Source organism: Lepisma saccharinum, chromosome 18 (genome assembly GCF_977018435.1).
Source record: "Lepisma saccharinum chromosome 18, izLepSacc3.1, whole genome shotgun sequence".
Classification (NCBI taxonomy): Eukaryota; Metazoa; Arthropoda; class Insecta; order Zygentoma; family Lepismatidae; genus Lepisma; species Lepisma saccharinum.
In genome coordinates this window covers 20730733-20751525 of record NC_139246.1, presented here as the reverse complement: position 1 = coordinate 20751525, position 20793 = coordinate 20730733, and the positions used below count along the sequence as shown (strand labels likewise).

Below are 20793 nucleotides of genomic sequence, written 5' to 3'. Positions count from 1 at the left end.
GTCTCTGGAGAGTGACAGACTCCAGAAGTCTGCAGTCTACTATATTTAGTAATTTTAGTTTTCATAACCATTTATGCGAAGTTACTAAATGTTCCAATTTGGTCCGGATAGTTCACCATATTTACTCCCTATTTTGATTTTTTTCGAACTGCAGTCTTGATGAGAAAATGTCCTCTTTTTGTGGTTAATTCACATTCAGACATGTTCTTTATTATAAGGATAATTCCATAGCGTTGGTGGTCACATTCAGGGTACGAATTCCCATGCCGGAAGGGGGATCTCCCACTTTCCCACCAACGATCTTGTTCTATTAAAATTTTTCCCCCATTAAAATTTTCCGAGGGTAAGATTTTGTGTTATAACAACAAATATAAGCAATTAGTTTGGACTTCAAAGATACTTTACTAAGAATGACATCATAAACACATACAAGGAAGGAATAACAAAGAATGATGTCTGCATGTGGGTGAATGTTGCATACATCTCTTGTTCTCTCTCTCTCTCTCTCTCTCTCTTTAGGGCTGGTAACAGCATGGGATAAAAACGTACTTCTACAGTCATAGGTAAGATTTTAAAATTATATCAATTTGGACTAGTAAGAAATGGAGCCGTAGCTGCGAAGGTGGTTGTCATTGTCACCCTAGGCCACTGGAACATAGAAATTAGACCGACCTGTTGTTTCTCCTCCATTTCTCACCTCTTTTGTAGGGAATAAAACAAAGCACTTACATGTTAATTTAATAGGAAACAAATGTCTTCTTAAAGTTTCTCATTTTTTTGTCCCTCCACCTAGTTATTTTTAATTTGCAATCTATTTTGCAGATGTAAACAATAACACACACTGCTTCAATGAAGATGGTGTGGGATGCACAACTGATTGTCTTTTTATTAGCCACATTTCTTGAATGCTAAGTTTTCTTCTCATCGGATTCAACGGAAAAGAGTAAGAACTTAAAATTTCTACAATGTGTAAGTATGCCATCTAGGTAGGGCTGGGGTGCAAATTCGGTGCAGGGGATGGGAAAATCATTCTCGTCCTGGGCTCTGAAATCTCTAGCTACAACTCTCATAAGAAAATATTTCCTTTCGAGAGACCATTAATTATAAAACATAACACAATAAAAGTATGAAAATTTAGTTATCATTTTTAATAAAAAGCAATAATTAAATAGTATCTAACACTTATTAAAACATCTTCTAATTTCTTGACATTTTGAACCAGTCGTTAAATGAATTAATTTGCTAGTTTATAAATGTAGCATATTAATTCGTTTATATATGTTTATAAATATAATTATATATAAATAAATTAATTAATTAATGCTATTAATTATTTTATAATTGGCATATATTTCATAACAATTATATATATATATATATATATATATATATATATATATATATATATATATATATATATATATAAACAAGGTTTCGGGCATGGCCCCCCTCAAAAAAAATCCTGTACGGGCCTGGGTTTTACAATATCATTTTGAATATGCATCCTTTAATTTTCATTCTCAAATTCAAAAGCCTAAGTCTGTTCCCTCAACGACTGATTTTTAATAGAAGCAAACCCATAATCAAAAGGAATGATCATTTTGTGATCTGTGACTTAATTTGACAAGCAGTATGAGCAGTGTCGGCGATTGGGTTCCAAAACAAGGTTCCAAAACTGGAGGGTGGGTGGGGGAAGAGCAGTTTACTTTCCCTTGGTAGATAAGGTTTAGCATAGTGCAAGGGTAAAAGTAGTATAAAGTGGGTGGGGCAACTGCCCAGCTCCCCCTACCATAATCACCGCCGACGAGAATGAGATAAACATCAAAGAATGATCTTTCAACAATTTCCAATCTCGAAATGATGAATAAAATTTATTGTTGTTACCTAACCTGCATAAGCATGTATATTCCTGTTGGATACTTGAAACAACAAATAAGCCTTTTCTTGCATCCAGAAGAATGAATATATCATGAGACTCCACTAGATAACTGAGATTCCGAGAGCAGCATCATTGGAAGTGATCCAAAAGATTCACCCGTCACTAGGAAAGTTGAACGCAAGTTTCAACTGCACCGCCCTCGCACAATGAAAAATTCAAATAAGTCCCGCTCAGTGGCGCAGGAACGAGGGGGAGTACAGGGGTACATTTTACCCCCTAAATTTTTGAAGGGGGTACTGTACCCCTCTGAATCCGTAAATCTAATTGTAACCCCCGTACCCCCCTTAGATAATTTGACAGACGCAAGCTGCTACTGTTAAAATAACCTATTTTCAATTAGCCCAATAAAAAAAGTTTAAATTGTTTATAACTTATAACCATTATCTTCCTTACCACAGAAATTCAAACCATTGTAAACTTATTCTACTACATTGTGCTTGCTATGATTTAGTTCATTGACCTGTCTTCTTGGGAACTTCTTTAAGGAGACGAAAATTGTTTAAAATGTGTGTGGAACAGTGGAATCAGGTAAAGTTTAGCCTACTATTAGAAAATCACTCTCCAGGCGAATGCTCTTTTGCTTAAGGGGGTACATTTTTCTTAAGAAACGGTTGCATCTATTCGAAGATATGATATAAATCTTAGTCAGAAGAGTATATGACTGACCTCTTTTCCTTTGAGTTTTTCAAATGGAATTTTCCAAAACGAAATACTTACACAAACATAGACACGACTGACCAACTTGGGGGTTACAATCTACTCCTGTACCTCACTCATAATTTTCATAACTTTGTAAGAGGATATTCGGAAAACTATACTTAAACCTATATACCTCGTATTAAGAGATTTGTTAAAAATGCAGATATTACTAAGACAAGAAAAATCTGTTTTCACTCAAATTTCAAGACGAGAATGAAATAAATCTCTGCAAAATCAAAGCGAGACGATAGCTACTTGATGTAAGAGACGATCTCGTTGGAAACTCTGGTTATCATGTTTGAAGAAATTGCTTAAAATAAATGTAAAATGCTATCTCTTTTTCAGACATACCAGGTGTATATCTAATATATTTTTAAAATTAGCCGTGTATTTTATTTATTGTAATTGCAAATTAAATCCAGTAGTGACAATTGCAAGCCTGTGCTGCCCATTTTAATCTAGTCAGGATAAAATTCCGAAATTTCGATGGTTCGCAGTGTCGAAACAAGATGTAAAGCAGAAAAGCGTTATTAACTAAAGTTTTCGCTTTAATGAGATATTTCGTGTGTCAGGACGAGACACCTCGCCTTGTAATTAAGGGGTCCCACATGCACAGTGCTTTGGATTCCACTTTAAACTGTAGATCCAGTCCCGATTAGCCCATCTGAGCATGAAGTGAATATAGAAAAAGTTTTAAGAACTTCTGATCCGAAACCGAGACAAGAATAAGCACAAACGAGATCGAGAAGGACCTCACCCAGTGGCGTACGCAAGGGGGGGGTTACGGGGTTTAAACCCCCCCCTTGAACTTGTGAAATATTATGAAAAATGCTGTGGAAAAAAATTTAAATGGCCAATTTACCACAGTCAAAGATCTGGGACAATACTATTACTACATATACTACTACTACTACTACTACTACCACTAATAATAATAATAATAATAATTTGAATTATTATTTCCATGTAGCATGGAGAAAAGCACAGCATTCCAAGCACACGAGTCTTTCAGAGTGATGCCTTGAAATTAAGCACAAGTTCTTGAAAGTGAAATGTGAGGGTAACTATGATTTAAAAGAGAAATAAAATGTTTTGTATTTCAGTTGCAACAATGTTCAATACTCTGGCGTACGCAGTTTTTTTGGGGGGAGGAGGGGCCGGATGTGGATAACACATGGCTTCGTTTTGGAGGGCAGGATGCATAATAATATATTTCGTATTTTTGGAGCTTTTCAGTCTATCAAAATTGTATTCAAAGACAAAAATGGTAATCGGGATTCACTTTAAAAGAGATTTCGTATTTACACATTTTGATTTTTTAAAGTTCTTAACGGATTTTTATTTGAAAATTCTGATTTTCTCAAAATTTTGGTAGGGGCTGTAGCATCATCGATAGAGGCATGCATATTTTGTTTTTGACAAAAAGAAAACGAAATTTGAAATAACACATTGCAATGTTAATTTTTAAGATTTCTGAAAGGTGTGAGGTGCATTTTCCTACTCTGTTTTGTCACGAAATGATGCGAAATGAAATGCAAAATAGACTCTTAAACACGAAATTTACCGTTTATATACCGACGCGACACTTTCTGAAGTCTGAAGTATCCTGTGTGTTATGCAATTCACGGAAAATTGATTAATTTTGCTGTAAATATTTGAAAAGCAAAAATGGACTCCTCTATACAGGAATAAACGTAATATTCTGATAATGATTTAATGTGCTATTAGAAGGGATATGTTTATTTTGTGTAATAGTACAGTTTGTAAATCAAATTGGGATTATATTCACATTTTTAAAACCAAAATGTAATTTTATATACCGCTTTTTCACCGCTATAACAGCGAAATTTCATTTTATTTACAGCTTTTGAACCCGAAATTGACTCTGTTTTTGTACTGAAATTTTTCTTTTTTATTTACCAAAAGTATGTGCCTCTAACCATCGGCCATGCCTCTACGTACGCCAGTGTTCAACGAACATGTATTTTTTTGTGTGAACAATGAGAATTAACTAAAGAAAGTTCTTGGTTCGTTGTTAGAGGCTAATGCATAGACAAAGGCTAGGCGGACAAGAATACAGTCAGCAATTCGCCTTCCCATTATATTGTTTACCACAGCTCGTTTGAATGTCTCTCTTTAAAATGTCTCACCTTGTTCACTAGACAATTATTCAAACGACAATAAGCTTAACTATTGTAAAATGTTTTGTTGGCAAGAACAGGGAGACAATCCAGATGTGAATTATCGGGGACATTTATGCGGGGAAGAAGCCGGAAAAATTCCAACCAATTTCGGGAATCGAATCCGGATCTCCCGCGTGATTGTCAGATGCTCTACTGACCAGACCACCGCAGCTTCTTGGATGAGTTCCATACTTTAATTATTTCAATTTATTTTAATGTATTTTCGTGTTTTATGGATTTTCTTCACCTTGAAATGTCTCACCTCGTTGACCAGACAAAAAACAAAAACAAAAACAAAAAAATGCTCCCAGGATTTGATAAAAATCGAATGATTAGAAAGTAATTTATTTCTATTGTTTTCATAAATGGTATATTTATGTAGATCTCTACTACATAATAGTAGTAGTGGTATTAGTAGTAGCATTAGTAGTAATTCAGCTAATTAATTAATTATAAGTATTATTAATTAATTGTGATTATTATTATTTAATTAAAGTATAATAAATCAAAGGTAATGTGAATTTGGAGAAAGTTTTAGAAATAACCCCCCCCTTGACGAAATCCTGCGTACGCTACTGCTCACCACACAGGAGACGAAATGAGGCTTTGACAATTCTCGACTCGTCTCATCGCGATATCATTCCTATGTGAAATGAAATGCTTCCTACACATTAAAACGGTGTGCTTTGTGATTTTATCAGAGGGAGGAGGACTTATTTTTACCTATGTGTTAGGTATACTTAAAATTAGACACTAATTGCTTAAAATCTAATTTGATATTCAATGAAACACAAACACAACGCCAATTTAAGTTAAACCCTAAAGTCAAACTGTAAGAAAATCAGATGAATGAATCACTGCAGGTTCTATGGTTTGCCAGTTTCCTTGTCAAGGGCACTGAGTGCACTGTGATGCTTAGACTTGATCCAACATGTTTCAAATTTTTCTGCATGAAGACAATGCTCTGGGGGTCTATTTATTGAAAGGAAAAGTAAGTTTAAAACTTCTAAATGATTTCTCTATCAGTTAAGTTAGGATTATTACATTAAACCCACTTTCACATTCAGTTGATTTTCGATTGGATTCACAAGGTCTTTGAGTGAGATGGGAATCTTTGATTGATTTATTTGGTTTATTTTACTTCGCATTTCTGCCACTTTTTGCTAATTACGAAGATGAGGATGAGTGATGAAGGGACACTCACAAATAACACCCATGTCCAGGCCGGAATTCAAACCCGGAACCTCTGTCATTGTAGCGCGATGGAGGAGAAATATGATTTGTAAGCCGTGGTAGAATGATGGGGGTAAATCGAAGTTGTTCCGCTTACGGGTAACAAACTGATGGGGATTGCCTTACAGTAATGCATTTTCTCGAACAGGTACTGCGGTTTACCTTCTGTCAGTATGCGGCGGATGCCATGGTAAGAACCTGATTATTATTTAAAAATGGAAGAATATGACCAGACCTTTTTGCTTGAAAAATGTAAGTTTATCTGAAGCACACATTTTGCACAATTTGTATTTTTTTACTGAGCTCTTGCGATATAATAATAATGGAAAGGAGTAGAGCTTGATATTCACTCATCTGGTGGATCGAGTAGCCAAGTCTCCCACTTATATAATAATAATAATAATAATAATTTGGAATAAAATTTATTTATTTGATTAGTTTGCAATAGTTATTATCGTAATGTAAGAATATAATCGTGATAATAATAACAATAATTATTATTATTTCTACTAGTCAAGTTTAATAGTGAGACCCCCCCTATAAAAATATATGGCGACGCCCATGCGCTTGGCATGGCACAGATAACATGCGATTTCGCCACGCTGTTTTCGTGTTTTGTGACATGACGTGGCTGTAGTTCTTGAAATTGCCACCAGGTGATGTAAACTCAATGGATACGGTCGGCTGTAGTCAATGGTAGACCTACACTGACAAGAAATAATTACGGACAATTTTGTTTTAAGATTGTAGCTTTCTGAAGAGAATGACGATAGAATAGCAGAATATATGTGGTTATAATGCTAAGGATCTGTCGTGCTTTGTGTTGAAGTGCTGGGTGTTGTAACGTTTCCCCACTAGACAGAATATGTTAGTGAAGATGTCTTCAAAACATTTTTTTCTCGTTTACTGTTTAATTTTGTATTTTAATTTTGTACGTGGATATTTTATAACAGTAGATGCCCATGCAGAAGAATGTTTCTTCGACAAAGTTGAAAGTGGGACGAAAATGGGTGAGTTGGCATATAATACCTTACAATATGCGGCACACGTTGAACGAAAAGAAAAAGTTGATCTTGTATGTAGCAGTTCGTTCTTGTAGGTTGTAGAGTTACTTTAATATCTGGTGCCTTTTTTGTGTACAAAAATTAGTTGTCTCACTTTTCAATGTTACACTATGATATTTTACTTTGTCAAAGTCTTGCCGGTAATATATTTATGTATCCATATGCGAAGTTCGTTGAATTTTCTTCGTTGCTAAGTTTTTTTTAAAACTATTTACATTGAATTATTTTGTGCGTAATGTAAGGAGTTGTTGATTTCAATTCAATAAAAACTATGGGCGTGCATGAATTAATACGGATGCATCAGTTTCATAGTTAAAATTTGACCAGAACTTGGTTTCCCCCTTTCACTTCCATGGGCTCATACTCATAGTAGTTTGATTTTTTAGAGAGGGTACTATTATCGTATGAGGGAAACACCTACGAATCATATATTTCGGACTTCTTTACATTGCTAACGTAATATTTTGAAATGCGGAACATTTGTTAAGTTGAAATAATGCATTTCTAACTAAGATACTGTCTATTTCTTCTATTTACGAGTACTTACTGTTACTTGTTGTTTTGAATCTGTAACACATTATGGCTGTGATAGCGTACTGGTTTAGGGGGCGTTCTGAGATTGTTTTGTCGATTTATGCAGTGCTGCAACCTCGTTCACCGGAAAATATCTACTTTCGTGCCCGGATTTGAAATTATGCTAATACGTCGCAAACCATTGACATTAGCCTCACAAACCATTGATGTTAGCCCCACAAACCATTGACGTTAGCTCCAAAAACCATTCACGTTAGCCCCAAGAAACATTTTCCGTAAGGTTAGGTTAAGTTATGTTAGGCAAGCATAGTTAAAAAAAAATTAAAAATACTCGACACATCATGTTCTAGTGAAAACACAGCGAGGCTGAAACACTGGCTACGGGGTTGCATCATCTTAACACACGGAACATTGCACTCTCGTGCAGAAAGCAAATGGCGGGAGCAGAAACAGCATGTCGGACAGATTTTTGCAGAAAACAACACGCATTCACATTAAAATGGATCAAATCTACATTCAGGAACTTCCACAACGCTAAAGAAAATGATTTCCGTAAGTACTTTCTCCTGTAAATTTGAAGGATTCAGTTTCCCTCATATGATAATGTTACCGAAGAGAGTACTTACCGAACTGACTTTCCCTACACTTTTGAAAGGTCGTGGAAGTGTTTTTTCCCATCGCTTAATTTATTTTGCCGGTAAATCATGTATTTTTGAAGATTAATGTCTCCAATGCACAAAAGCTGTTGCCTGTATGTCCTTCTACTACGTGAACCAAATGTTGCGTGCGTTCGATGATGTAACCCCCGGTCAGTATTTCCAACCGCACCGTTCTTTTGCAAGAACATGACAATTTTAACTGTTTGCATAACCTAACCATGCATGGTTTGTGGGGCTATCCGTGAAAGGTTTGTGGGGCTACGTGCATTGTTCATGGGGCTATCTGGGCATGGTTCGTGGGGTTTTTGAACCTGGAAAAAATACAAAATCAATAACACGAAAGTAGGTATTTTTTGGTGAAGAAGGTTGGAAACACTGCTCACCACTGATCGTAGACAATGCTAGTCAAGATTTGCCCGCCATATTGTGTGTATCGCAACCAAAAAAAACAACGAAAAATAATTATTTGATATGTGGAAAATTGAAATTATTGTCGTGAAAAAAACGAAATCCCACCTTCAACAATCCTTAGCAATGTGAAAAACAAGACAATAAAGAAATTTCAGACGTTTGGCGGTACTAAAATTTTAATGCTCTTTTTATTGTCCAAATTTGAGGGCATTCATTTGAATGAATCAAATGCAAAAGTACGCTTTACAACTTTTCTCTGCACCTGCATAATTTCAGTAGTTACGTTCTTTACATACAGCTAGATAAAAAAAAAATGTCCCAAGTAGCACAACTATGTGAAATTACTTGTCAGATATTAGTACAATGGCAGAATCTAGCTAGCTTCTATGCACATTTATGAAAGCTGATTTATGTCTAATCATGTATGAAAAACAATTATTCTGTGTAATTGTCAATTTTTTTTTAATGTTGCACTATTATCAGAGTAATATTATTATTTGGATTTTAAGAAACTTTACACTTCATTGCAGGGTTGATGTTTGAAATAGCAGAAGGTGGATTTCTCGACATTGATGTGAAGATTGTTGGCCCTGATGGTAAGATAATATACCAGGGTGAAAGAGAAACTAGTGGGAAGTACACTTTTGCAGCTCATATGCCTGGTGTGTACAGTTATTGCTTCAGCAACAAGATGTCCACAATGACTCCCAAAGTGGTGATGTTCAATATGGATGTTGGAGAAGCTCCCAAAGAATCATCTGATGATACTGAGGGTAAGTATTGGGTACGACATTGGGTCAGTCTTTTCACTGATAATATTTCATGTGTTTTCATCAGAAATTAACAACCGAGGATGAGTAATCACAGGGCCATTGTCTTACATGTGTTATACTTAGGATAAAATCAACAAAGCTCAAAAACCACAGGGATATTGAAGATATTTCATCCTTATCGTCTGGATAAAAGAAAGGTAGGGTGACAAGATAAAACCTTCCAAAATTAAACAATTGTGCTGGATCTGAAGCAAGTAGATAATTTTATTGTATTTATACATTTTAAGTAGGTTAGGTTTTGTAGTGTTAGTATTTCTACACTTTTCTTCATCACCTACATGTGTGTACAAAGTTTTTCATGTGAAAGTAATGCTTCAGACAGTGGCAACTTAAGCCTGCCGCACACCGGATCCGATACAACATGATAGGACGAGCCATTTTTGTTGCAAACCGACTTGGGGAACGTTTAACATGGGGTTTTTATGGGCCGCCGCACACCAAACAAAACATTTGACTTGAGTCACATTGTGACGGCTTGCGACAAAACTCTCAGCACATATATGTATGTTTGATGCTGCAGTGAAGGTTAAAAATGATGGTTGATTACAAAATGTATTGTACAAGAGAAGCAATCTTCAAGCCAATTTGATATTTATTGCTTGATTAACAATGTGCTGGATTCATGTGTAAACAGGAAATATATTTACAAGGATTTGAACTCTCTTTTGAGGGGAGATAAATTAACATAATCATGAAACAAAGCTTCAATGGCTTTCCTGAAATTTCATGTTTTGACGTATTTGTTAGTGATTTTTTTTTCAAAAAATCTATTTAGATTTTGTACAACCATAACATCAAAAGTAAATTATATTTACATATAAAATGCCAAAATAGCAGGGGTTTAGAAACATCCCTGATAGTAATGAAAATTAACTTTTGTTGCCAGGAATAATAGCCTACTATGGGGGTATCCCTGATTCCCCTTCAGTTTCCTCACGAACACTGTCGTGTTACACCCTTCATTTTTGTTAGCAATTTGTAATGTTATCTTGTCATGGATGGAATTAAAGTAATCAACACTTCTTTTTCCTCTCGTTCTTGTATGAAGAACACAACAAGACTCGTCCTGTCGCATCTAGTCTTACACAACATTGATTCTTTGTTTTAGGAAGTAGGATCGGCTCCTATAATCTTTTGATGATAATTTCCAAAATCATGTGTGTCGAGTTCATTTTTTTTCTTTTTTGATTGTTTATACCTTTCTTTATATAAGTTTCCAATTTATTCTTGGCATGGTCTATTAGTTGAAATTATCAAGCCTCCCTTTGAGAATAATTTTGCATTATGTTGTTTATTAACATTTTCCCTTGTTCTTAGCTTGTGGAGATGTGTTATTGTGAAGTAAAGTATGTCTGTTACCTTACTGTGAACCAGAACAGCCCGAAGGTTTTGCACAAGTGAATACCGCACCCAAGACGACATACCACAACAGCAGTTATAATTTTACATTGTTAGGTTAGGACCCGATAGCAATTTCAGACATGCTCTTTTACTATTTTAGTGTGCATACAAATGGTTTTTACTAATAATGTAGTAAAAAAAGGTAAAGATACACCTGTGTATTTGCACACATGCCATGAAGGCATATGGAGTGCTGTGAAAGTAAAGCTCCACCCGGCACGTAGTTTACACATCTAGTTTAAAAAGTGTACAAGGGCGGTAATTAATTGTACTTAGCAGGATTAAACATATTGTACAATAAATTGTAACTTTTGAGAAATTCATCTTCAGGGCTTCTATCCAACAACTTTTTCACCTTTAGATGTCGGATGCTGATTAGTGTTGAGCCCCCTCCAAAATAAAATTCTGGCTACGGGCCTGAACTCCAGATATTCTTGATCTCAGCCATAGTTGGGATGATGTGATCAGCAACATGCCCGGCCACCTTTACACCCCACCCCCTCCCAGGTGCCAATTTATGTGAGGCTGGGTGGACCTCAGAGCTGGGCTGAAACAGGCCATGTTGTAGCCAGATGCTTTGCCAACTGAGTTTGTAGGGTTTTACATACGCAGGCCATACTTTGGGATCAAATATCTCCATTATTTATGTGGCTGACATTTTCTGCAACAGTTCCAAGTGAGGGTTCTAGTTTCCATAAATCATTAAGGACCAGTGGCGTGGCGTGGGATTTTTAAAAGTGTTACCGGTTATCAGTAGGACATTTAAGGGAGGAGTCCCCCCCCCCCCCCAATGTCTTCCAAGTAGTTCATATAATATTAATCTGGCACGTCTGCAATTCAATACTAGATTTTGGTAAAGTTATTAATCAGGAAAAAAAGAATGTTGGCATAAGGACTGAAGTGAAATCGTAAACATTGGTTGTTGACACAATAATACGTAATTTGATACTTACAGAAACATCGAAGGCTACTTATAGAGCAGATCAATCTGACGACTCTTCTTTGAAAATAGTTATATGATGCTGTGGTCCCGGGTTCGAATCCTTGCTTGGGCATGGACGTTTGTGATGTCTATTCATCAATTTCATCATATCATCACTCATCCCCATCTTCGCAAATTAGCCAAAAGTGTCACAAGCGAAGCAAAATTTATCAAATCAAATCAAAAAAGTTCTATGATGCTGTCATGAAGTGAAGTTTTTCATTTGAATTTGAATTTTTGGGTGCATCATGGTCATGGTCCATGTTATCCACATTTTTTCACCCGAAAATAGAGTACATGGCCAACAAAAGAGTTTCGACAACTGCGCACATCCACATAACCACGGATAGTCGTTATACCACGAAACATTGAAATGTCGGTCATATCCAGCAGATGACTTGGTTTTTAAATCGTTCAAAATAGGCTTTGGCCTCCCTTTCGCCGCAATTTCGCTTTTTTCTGCAAAAGAAAGAACCAAAAGATTGCTTCAAAATATCTTCTATCGCACAATTACACACACTTTTCAGATAGGATGAACCCGCCACCTCGGAACTCTGAGCAAGCTCCATTCCGCTTGTTAATTAATGGACAATGCCCGAAAACAACACGAAGATGAAAGACACCACTCACAAAACTCGCACTGCACTGTCCCTCCCGCAAACGGTTGTTTACTTTTGTAACACGTGAAGCACCCTCCTTGCCCCCTCCCCTCCCAGCATCGGCACTTCCCCAATATTTCCTTCGGAACCTGCAAGAAGTCCAGTTCTACTGCTGTTGCCATCTTAGTTCTTTTGAAACCAGATTTGCCCAAATCGCGAAACTTTTCGTTTCAAATAAGACGTATGTAGAGTAGATGTAGTCTTCATCTGTTTCCTAACTACTCCCATTCCCATGTTTCGCTAAATCCACTGAAATCTCATTTCTGACACCACTACTATTTCGTATATTTTACGTCCCTTGCTACCTTTAAGGCTTTCGCTTTATAGGATAATCGTGACAATGAGGATGCATGGTGAATTATCGAAATAAAATAATTATTTCTTTGTGTATGTAATTATTAATTTTTATAATTATGTAAGTAAAATAATAACAACAAACATTGAAATAACCATTTCTTGCTGAGGATTTGAACCTGCGACACCTGACATTTCAGAGCATGCTAATCAGGAAATTATGTTTGTAAGTAATGTTTTCACCCAAAAACAGTTCTACCACCTCAAAAACATTGCTTCAATCCGAAATTATCGCATTCCTGCGACAACGTATGTCAATCTCAATTGGCCCTTTCAACAATTATCACAAATTCCTGTAACCGAAATAATATTATATGTGTGAAATATAGAATTTTAGGTTGACATTTTTAGAAGGACAGCAGACCCCTTGACCATACCCATCCCTCTCCTCTCCTTCTCGCCCATGATGTCGAAGAAGGACAAAGAGGACTATCGTAATCGGATAGAGTAAATACAAAATATCACTTGGTAGTTTGCTTTTCCCCCAGTGTGATTTGATTTTTTAAAATTTTGATTTGGCGATTTAAGTCCACTCATGCACAGTAATGTTAATCGGTACAGTTTAAAGTGGGATCCGAACCACTTGTGCCTCCACCGGGTATCGAACCCGGGATCCCTTGATTACAAGGTGGCGACACTACCACTGTGCCATCGTCCCCCAGTGTGACTGGACACCTTCAGATAGATCCGATTAGGCGACTTCTGTTAATTGAATATGGCAACACTGATCTGTATCCAGTAAGTATCACCGGCAACTGCGGCGGCTAAACAGTCATGCCAATAACCCACCTCCTCCTCCTGCCGTAACAGTCTTCCTTGCTTGGGCTCAGGGCCCTTTCCTCATGTTGCCTGAGGAGGGTACCGGATCAGTCCTCCTCTTCGCTTTTCCCGGTGTCTGAAAAAATGTCAGTCTGCAAAGTTTACTTTACGACAATATTATCAGTTTATGTACGTAATAATATTTTAAGACAGGTTCTTCAATTCTTTATATTTTGTTGTTACCTGCGGTAACAGCGGCTACATGCACGCCACACCTCTGTTAAGGACCTTTGTATTGCTTATTTAAATTGGACTCGGTGAAGGCTTCTGAAATTGGCAAGTAAACACAACATGAAATCAATTTATCTATAGTATAGCTTCTAATAACCTTTTTCCTTAATGAACTCAGAAGTGATCATGTTTTACACCCGAACCCTTCAAATATCATTTACTAGACAGTGAGGGGTTAAACATGATAGTTATGTGAAATAGCTTGTGGTTCAATTTACATCCTGAACTTTTTCTGCTATTACATACTTTTTCTGTTTCCTTTTCAGCTCACCACAGTAAGTTGGAAGACATGATTCGGGAACTTGCGACAACTCTCACTGGAGTGAAGCACGAGCAGGAATACATGCAAGTGAGAGATCGAATCCATCGAAGCATAAATGAGAGTACCAACAGCAGAGTAGTGTTGTGGTCGTTTTTTGAAGCTTTGGTTCTTGTCGCGATGACAATGGGACAGATATATTATTTGAAGAGATTCTTCGAGGTTCGCAGGGTGGTATAGGTTGGGTGCACAATTGCCAAATGTTCATAGCAGAGAAGACTTTCAGTACAGACAAAAGTTTGATCTAATTCTGCAATCACAAGATTTTGTAATTTAAAAGATTAACATTTTATGTTTTCTAGGTGAAAGCTTCAATTTAAGTAAGAGAATTTTGTGAACCAACTAGGATGTAACTATTTTTGTTCAGTCTTGTGTAAGATTTTTGTATGAAAAATCAGGTGCTGTATTTGTTACTTGGAAAAAATAAAATTGGTGGATAACACACTGTATGTGACATGTTATTGTTCATATACAGTACAACCCTGATTTTACCTTCATAGTTTCAACCTTTTCCACGTTGTAGGTTCTTTAGTCTGTCCCCTGAACAATTCCTCTGTAACCACTTTTGTGTTTCATCCTAGTCAGCTTGAAAGTTTCCCAATATGAATTTATTGTGCTAAATCTTATTTTGAGATAAAATCATTTTAATATTTAATTTCATGGTAAATGTTGTCATCAATACAATATAAGTTAGCATAGGAATCTATCAGCAAAATGCGGTCAGAAACTGCACTTAGGTGAAAATCAGGATTTGCACACTCGTGGTTTTGTCACTGAAGCGACTATATTCAAATGGGTAATTGATACACACTGTTGACAATGTCTATACTTTGACAACCATACTTGGCAGTAGTATGGAAGCAGACGTGTCAACATGCTTCTTTAAATTTGTTTACTACACACAGAAAAATTGTTTGTAACCATTTTGTTATTGTATATGTGTGAAAAAAATTGAGGTACAACATACTTTGTAACTACAGAGTAATGTGTGATGTGAAGATTTTATCATAAGATTTCATTGTAGCTTTGAAAAAAATTGCAATTATAGTTCCATTTTTGCAGCTTAGTACAGCCAAATATGTATCTTTCTACACGTGGTATGTGAAATGTACACTTACAGCAGTCAGCTCAAGAGAAGATTTCCATGAGGGGAGAGGGTGTACAGGGGTAGCAGGAAGTCTTCTGCTGCGGTCATTGTCGTCTTGGAAATGCATGTGTGTGGGTGTTGTTTTTCTCGTGGTTTTTGTGGTAGTGTAAGAGTTATGGCAGGTGTAAGGAGGAAGCGTGTGAAATTGTCAGCAAAGTAATAGATTTCTGCAATCTAAAGAAAAGCAATATTTGGTGCCAATTGCACAGCACCAAGCATGCCACTGCAGCAACAGTTTTGTCGGAGCCAACCATCTAGAGGATTTGGAAAGAATTGCGGGAGCAGAATGATCAGTCACCGATGAGAAAACTCTTGTCCCCCAAAAAGATAAGAAAAAGGCCACTGCACCGTAATGTGACTCTTAATGGTGTCGTGAATGTCATCATGGAGCATTCACATTCACACTGAAAAAAAATTCAGTAACCATAAGTACTAATTGTTACAACCTTCTTCCAAGCTGTTGCATCAATTAAAATTCTTAAATAAAAAAAGCTAACGTATTGAGGGTCATACTTTCGCGGACAACCAAATAGTCATTTGTGTGTGTGTATGCAAAGGGAGAGTCTACCATCTGTCATGGGAAAATATCACTCTTGATATATGTAGCTCCAAATCAAGATTAACATCGAACTTATTCTTAGTTTACAGTTATTCCCTATTTTTTTGAGTCGAGGAAGGAGACTTTTCACACGATGTGTGTAACAGTCGGGTCCTTGAAACTATGCTTACAACCTGAATTATATTTGTTGCGTGTTGTGTCTGAAACGTTCGAATAAAAGAAATTATCAACATTGTCGATATGAAACATTGAGCCTGAAAATATTCATGTCAAACGGAGACAGACAAAGTAGTGTTACCCATTGTTGGCATTTATAGTTTTGCACATTGTAAGTGCAAATAAATGTTCTCCGCTTTTGCAATTATTTTTCTTCGAATGCCAGTGCGGTAACATTGTAGTTAGTATAATTGGCAGGCTCCTTTATACCAAAAAAATTGGTACACACTGTCAAGAAACCAACACCGTACAGAGAGACCACAGTGCGTGTTTCTCACCCAGGGTGCAATCCTCCAACTCTAATAGTGGAGTTGTCTGCCGTTGCGTCACTTCGCTTCCCACAGTGATCATCTGAGTGGTGAGCTGTATATGTAAAGTTTAATAGGCACTTTTTATTGTAGATCAAGCTGTCCACAGGATCATTGCCAACATTAACCGAAGTTAGACATGATGAGAACTCAGTGAGACGGTGATATCCTACCACAAGAGAAAAGTGATAAACAGACACGTCTTATGAACAAGAATCTTGGCAATCTGCATCCATAACCAATATTGTTATGCACTTGACAAACTAGGCAACATTTACCTCAGGCTCAGATTAACCATACAACTGGAAAATTAAGCATCACCATTTTAGACCTAACCATCAAAAGATGGTACAACAAATTCAACACCACAGTCTACAGAAAACCAGGGGCAGGGAGCTAGTATATTCATGCCCCCTCGAATCACCCAGCCAAATGGAAAGCCGATGTGTGACAACTTTTACAGAAGAGATTTCTCTTGCTACACAAGTGAATAAGATCTACGGGCAGAACTTACTATAATCACAGACACAGGACTCAAGAATGGTACACAGTGCATCAACTCTTAACATGGTGTAACAAAGCAGAGTGCAGGTTTGACATCTAAACCATCACCAACAAGCAAGACACAATAAAATAAAATAAAATGGATTGCCTTCCCGTAACACCACACCACATCCAACCACCTTGCCAAGTCCCTGAGACAGTTCAACATCAATCTAGAACACAACCAGTGACTTAAATTGCCAGTGCTCAAACAAGCATGAAAGATATTTCCTCTCGCCCCTGGACAACCCAGGAGTATATGATGACCAGTGTGAGTGCAATTCACATTGCTAGACTCTGGATTTTTATGTAATATCAAAGTACAAAATATGTACATAATTGATAAAATATGTATTATCAAAAGGATATGTAGTATCAATGAATATTAATAGGAATAGAGTAGCCAAGCAATTTCAAGAATTATGCTAGATATTTATTTTATTTGAACATATTCAACATAATTTTAAGGACATAAGTTGTTCAAATTAAAATTTGTATCAAATTTATAAACTAAAAAAAGCACAGCAACGTGTATATATTTAAGAAACCAATTTTGTCAACTATTAATTACTTTGTACATTGCAAATTATTGTACAAATGGGAATGTGTAAGACAGTTCTTTGTAACTTTTGAAACAAATTGTAAAAAGAAGCATCCAAGAACAATCAAATGAAAATACATAGCTACTTTTATACTTTTTGTACAAGAACATATTATATAACTCGCTATGTACAGGAAAGTGGCTTTCTTGTCCAATGAATGCCAAGTTTCTAGGTGCTTTGCCTTAACATAAAAGTGAAACAAAAATATGTTAACCAAAAGGAGGGGGGGGGGGACTCCAGAATTTTTGGACAAATAACTGTTACCATATTTTTTGCCTGTCTTTAGACTTGTCAGTCAAATTTAGGTGACTGTATGCTCTAAGCATCTCATTGATTAGAAAATATGACATCACATGAGCTACAAATTTCCTTCATGTTTGCTACGTCCCGCGTAGCGGTGCGCTTCACAAGTACACTTACCTTATAAGCTCAGCAGAGCATGCTGGATAATCCCAGGGATCGGGTTGAGATACTGCTTTCCTTCCCCTTGGATCCACAGGTGAAGTCCAATGACAACCCACGAGGTTGTCCTCCTGATGCAGGTATCCACAAGTACGGAATTTGCTTAAATTTGCAGCTATTCATACTTGTAGATATGTGTATTGATTATAAAGGCGGCCATATTAGAAAATGGGTTGAAGGCATTAATATATTTATGAATATATATATGAATCATCAACTGTATAATACTAATAATAATAATATAAAATATAATAATAATAATATAAAACCACGAAGTAATGGCAAACTCGGGGTCATTACAATATCCCCCCTCTTCCAAATAAAAAAAATCTTTACTGAGAAAAGCGAAGGAAAGTATTTTTTTTTGTATATAAAACAAATATAAAACTTTTCTGTGCCAGAAAACGTACTAACAACGAAGTATCTTAACATTGATTACACAAATGTTTTGCAACGTATTCACAATAAACAGATTATGGAGATAAGAAACCAAAGTTAGTGTACTATTCCATTCTTGTACACAAAAAAAATCATTCAAAGCATTGTTACAAAGTAAGCTTCCAAAAGAATTTGAATGTGTGCACCGAGCTTAATCTTTAGCTTGCAATACGTAATTCGTGTTTTTCTTTTGACAATCAAAATATTCTACCCTTTTAACGTACATTAGAAACATATACGATTCGTAAATACAAGCTTTTCAACAATCACAGAAAACAATTACTAAAGGAAAAGTTGTCGGCACTTTGACAACCATCGCCGAACATGAGAAAAAGTTACTAATCTATAAGCATTGTTACAGTCATGCTTCTCCACAAAAGAAAACAAAACCAAAGAAAACATTCAAATATTTACAGGAAACTACAGTCGCAAGCTTCATTCATTGTTACAGGCTTTTACAGAAAAAGCGCGTTCTTGCTTTGAAGAGAAATAAAGAGATATTTTTCTTATACTCTCAGTTCTTTCTTTCTTGCATTTCAACTTAACAATGGATTCTTTTGTTCGACAGTATTGAGTAATATAAAGAACAAAACAACAATTGAATCTATAAGTTCATTTGCACTTGCGAGATTCCTTCCTTCAGTCAAAATGCATCCATTTGTGAGTTGTCGGGCAAGGATCGGATGACTTGTGGGATCGAATGTTTGGGAGCCAAAACACTATCAATGATGAAATAGACCACAATCGGTGATTCGTGTCGACAATAAAGGTGCAATAAAACATTTCTTGAATAACTCTCCATTCCTTCCATTGTTCTAATTCTTTGTTCAGTGCAGCACGTTTAGAGATGGGAATCGGATAAGGCTTCCGAAATACAGGAATTTGATCTATTAAATTTATTTCACATTCCAGTCCTTTGACCGTTCCTGGTCTGTCAGAAAACGTCGGTTGATATTTTAAAATTAAATCTAACAGTTCCTTTCGTTCTGAAAAACTCAAAGTAATACTTTCATCGACCTTGCACTTCAAATCCTCCTCACTAGCCATCCACTTGTCATACTGAACGTGGTGCACAGCCTTCCTTTGCTCATTTGCACCCACGTTAAAAACTATATTCTGAGACAAGGATGATTCATCATCGAGGCGAAGTATCAGCTGATTGGTTTGAAAGTCCACATTAGCCTTGTAGTCACGCAGAAACGGAACTCCTAAAAACATATCTGCCGGAATGTTTTTAATCACAAAAATGTCCACTTGAACTTCCTGTCCATCAAATGATATTGCAAGTTTTCGTTTTCCACACACACGTATGTGCTGTTTTCCTGTAAAGTCTGTCAGCCTAACTTGTGGTTCTTTTGTAAGGGTCATACCACTGAATTTCTGCACTAAACGTTCCCAAATTTCATAATTCAACAATGATACCTCGCTTCCAGTGTCAATGACACAAGATACCGGAAGTCCAGCGATGTTACTATTCACGATCGGAGTGGTGCTATTTGAAGATAAATTTTGTATTTTAAATACGGCACCTCGGATCACAGCCTTTTCAGTTTCAGTTAAATCAATCGTCGTGGTCACTCCAAAAGATCTGGGATCAGTAACGTGGGATAGCTCCTCAAGATGCCCTTGCCCAACATAGAGCTGATCAATTAAGCAAGGTGAGAGTTTTCCGCAGAATTCCCACCTGCCTCATTCATGTTCCAGTAGTAGTTTCGAGTGTCATTTATGGCCTGTTGCTGTTCGTGACTTAACGGCGGCTCATCAGTGTTTGTTTCAGCGTTCACCATCGGGTTATGACGGGGAGAGTCCGATCTTGACCGTTGGTAGCTCGGCCTGTATCGCTGTCGTCGACGACCAGGTGGTGTCCATTGCCTCGTTCTTTCTGACCGCTCGTCTGTTTGAGACGTCCGGTTCTGTTGATTCTGCCGTCGAGAAGTATTGTACGGATGAAATGAATTTTGGTTTTGATTGTTAGGATGGTTATTTTGTCTTACCATCCTTACTTGTGGAGCTCTGTTATTTTGTGTACGACGAAAGTTAGAGTCTTCCTGTCGTCGTACGCCAGCCGTGTTGTCGTACGTTTGCCAACCCATCGGTTCTTCGCACACTTCGTAACTTTTAAGAAATGTTGTCAGGTCACGAATGTTCCTAGGAACGTTGGCAAGGCACAGATGTCGCACTCGAAAAGGAAGCTGTTC

The 20793-nt window shown here is 36.8% G+C and overlaps 1 protein-coding gene across 1 annotated transcript; it reads left to right on the top strand.

Moving 5' to 3' along the window:
- Positions 1-6699: 6699 nt before the first annotated feature.
- Positions 6700-14769, top strand: CHOp24 (transmembrane p24 trafficking protein CHOp24). Its single transcript, XM_083139611.1, has 3 exons — positions 6700-7064; positions 9253-9495; positions 14268-14769. The coding sequence occupies exons 1-3, from the start codon at positions 6920-6922 to the stop codon at positions 14498-14500; spliced, it is 621 nt and encodes a 206-aa protein (XP_082995737.1). The 5' UTR covers positions 6700-6919; the 3' UTR covers positions 14501-14769.
- The last annotated feature ends 6024 nt before the right edge of the window (positions 14770-20793 follow it).

Bases quoted from the DNA above. Each gene is read 5' to 3' on its own strand.
- CHOp24 (XM_083139611.1), top strand. From the start codon at position 6,920: ATGTTAGTGAAGATGTCTTCAAAACATTTTTTTCTCGTTTACTGTTTA. The intron at 7,065-9,252 runs GTGAGTTGGCAT...ACTTCATTGCAG, and splicing joins TGAAAGTGGGACGAAAATGG to GGTTGATGTTTGAAATAGCA. The intron at 9,496-14,267 runs GTAAGTATTGGG...TTTCCTTTTCAG, and splicing joins ATCATCTGATGATACTGAGG to CTCACCACAGTAAGTTGGAA.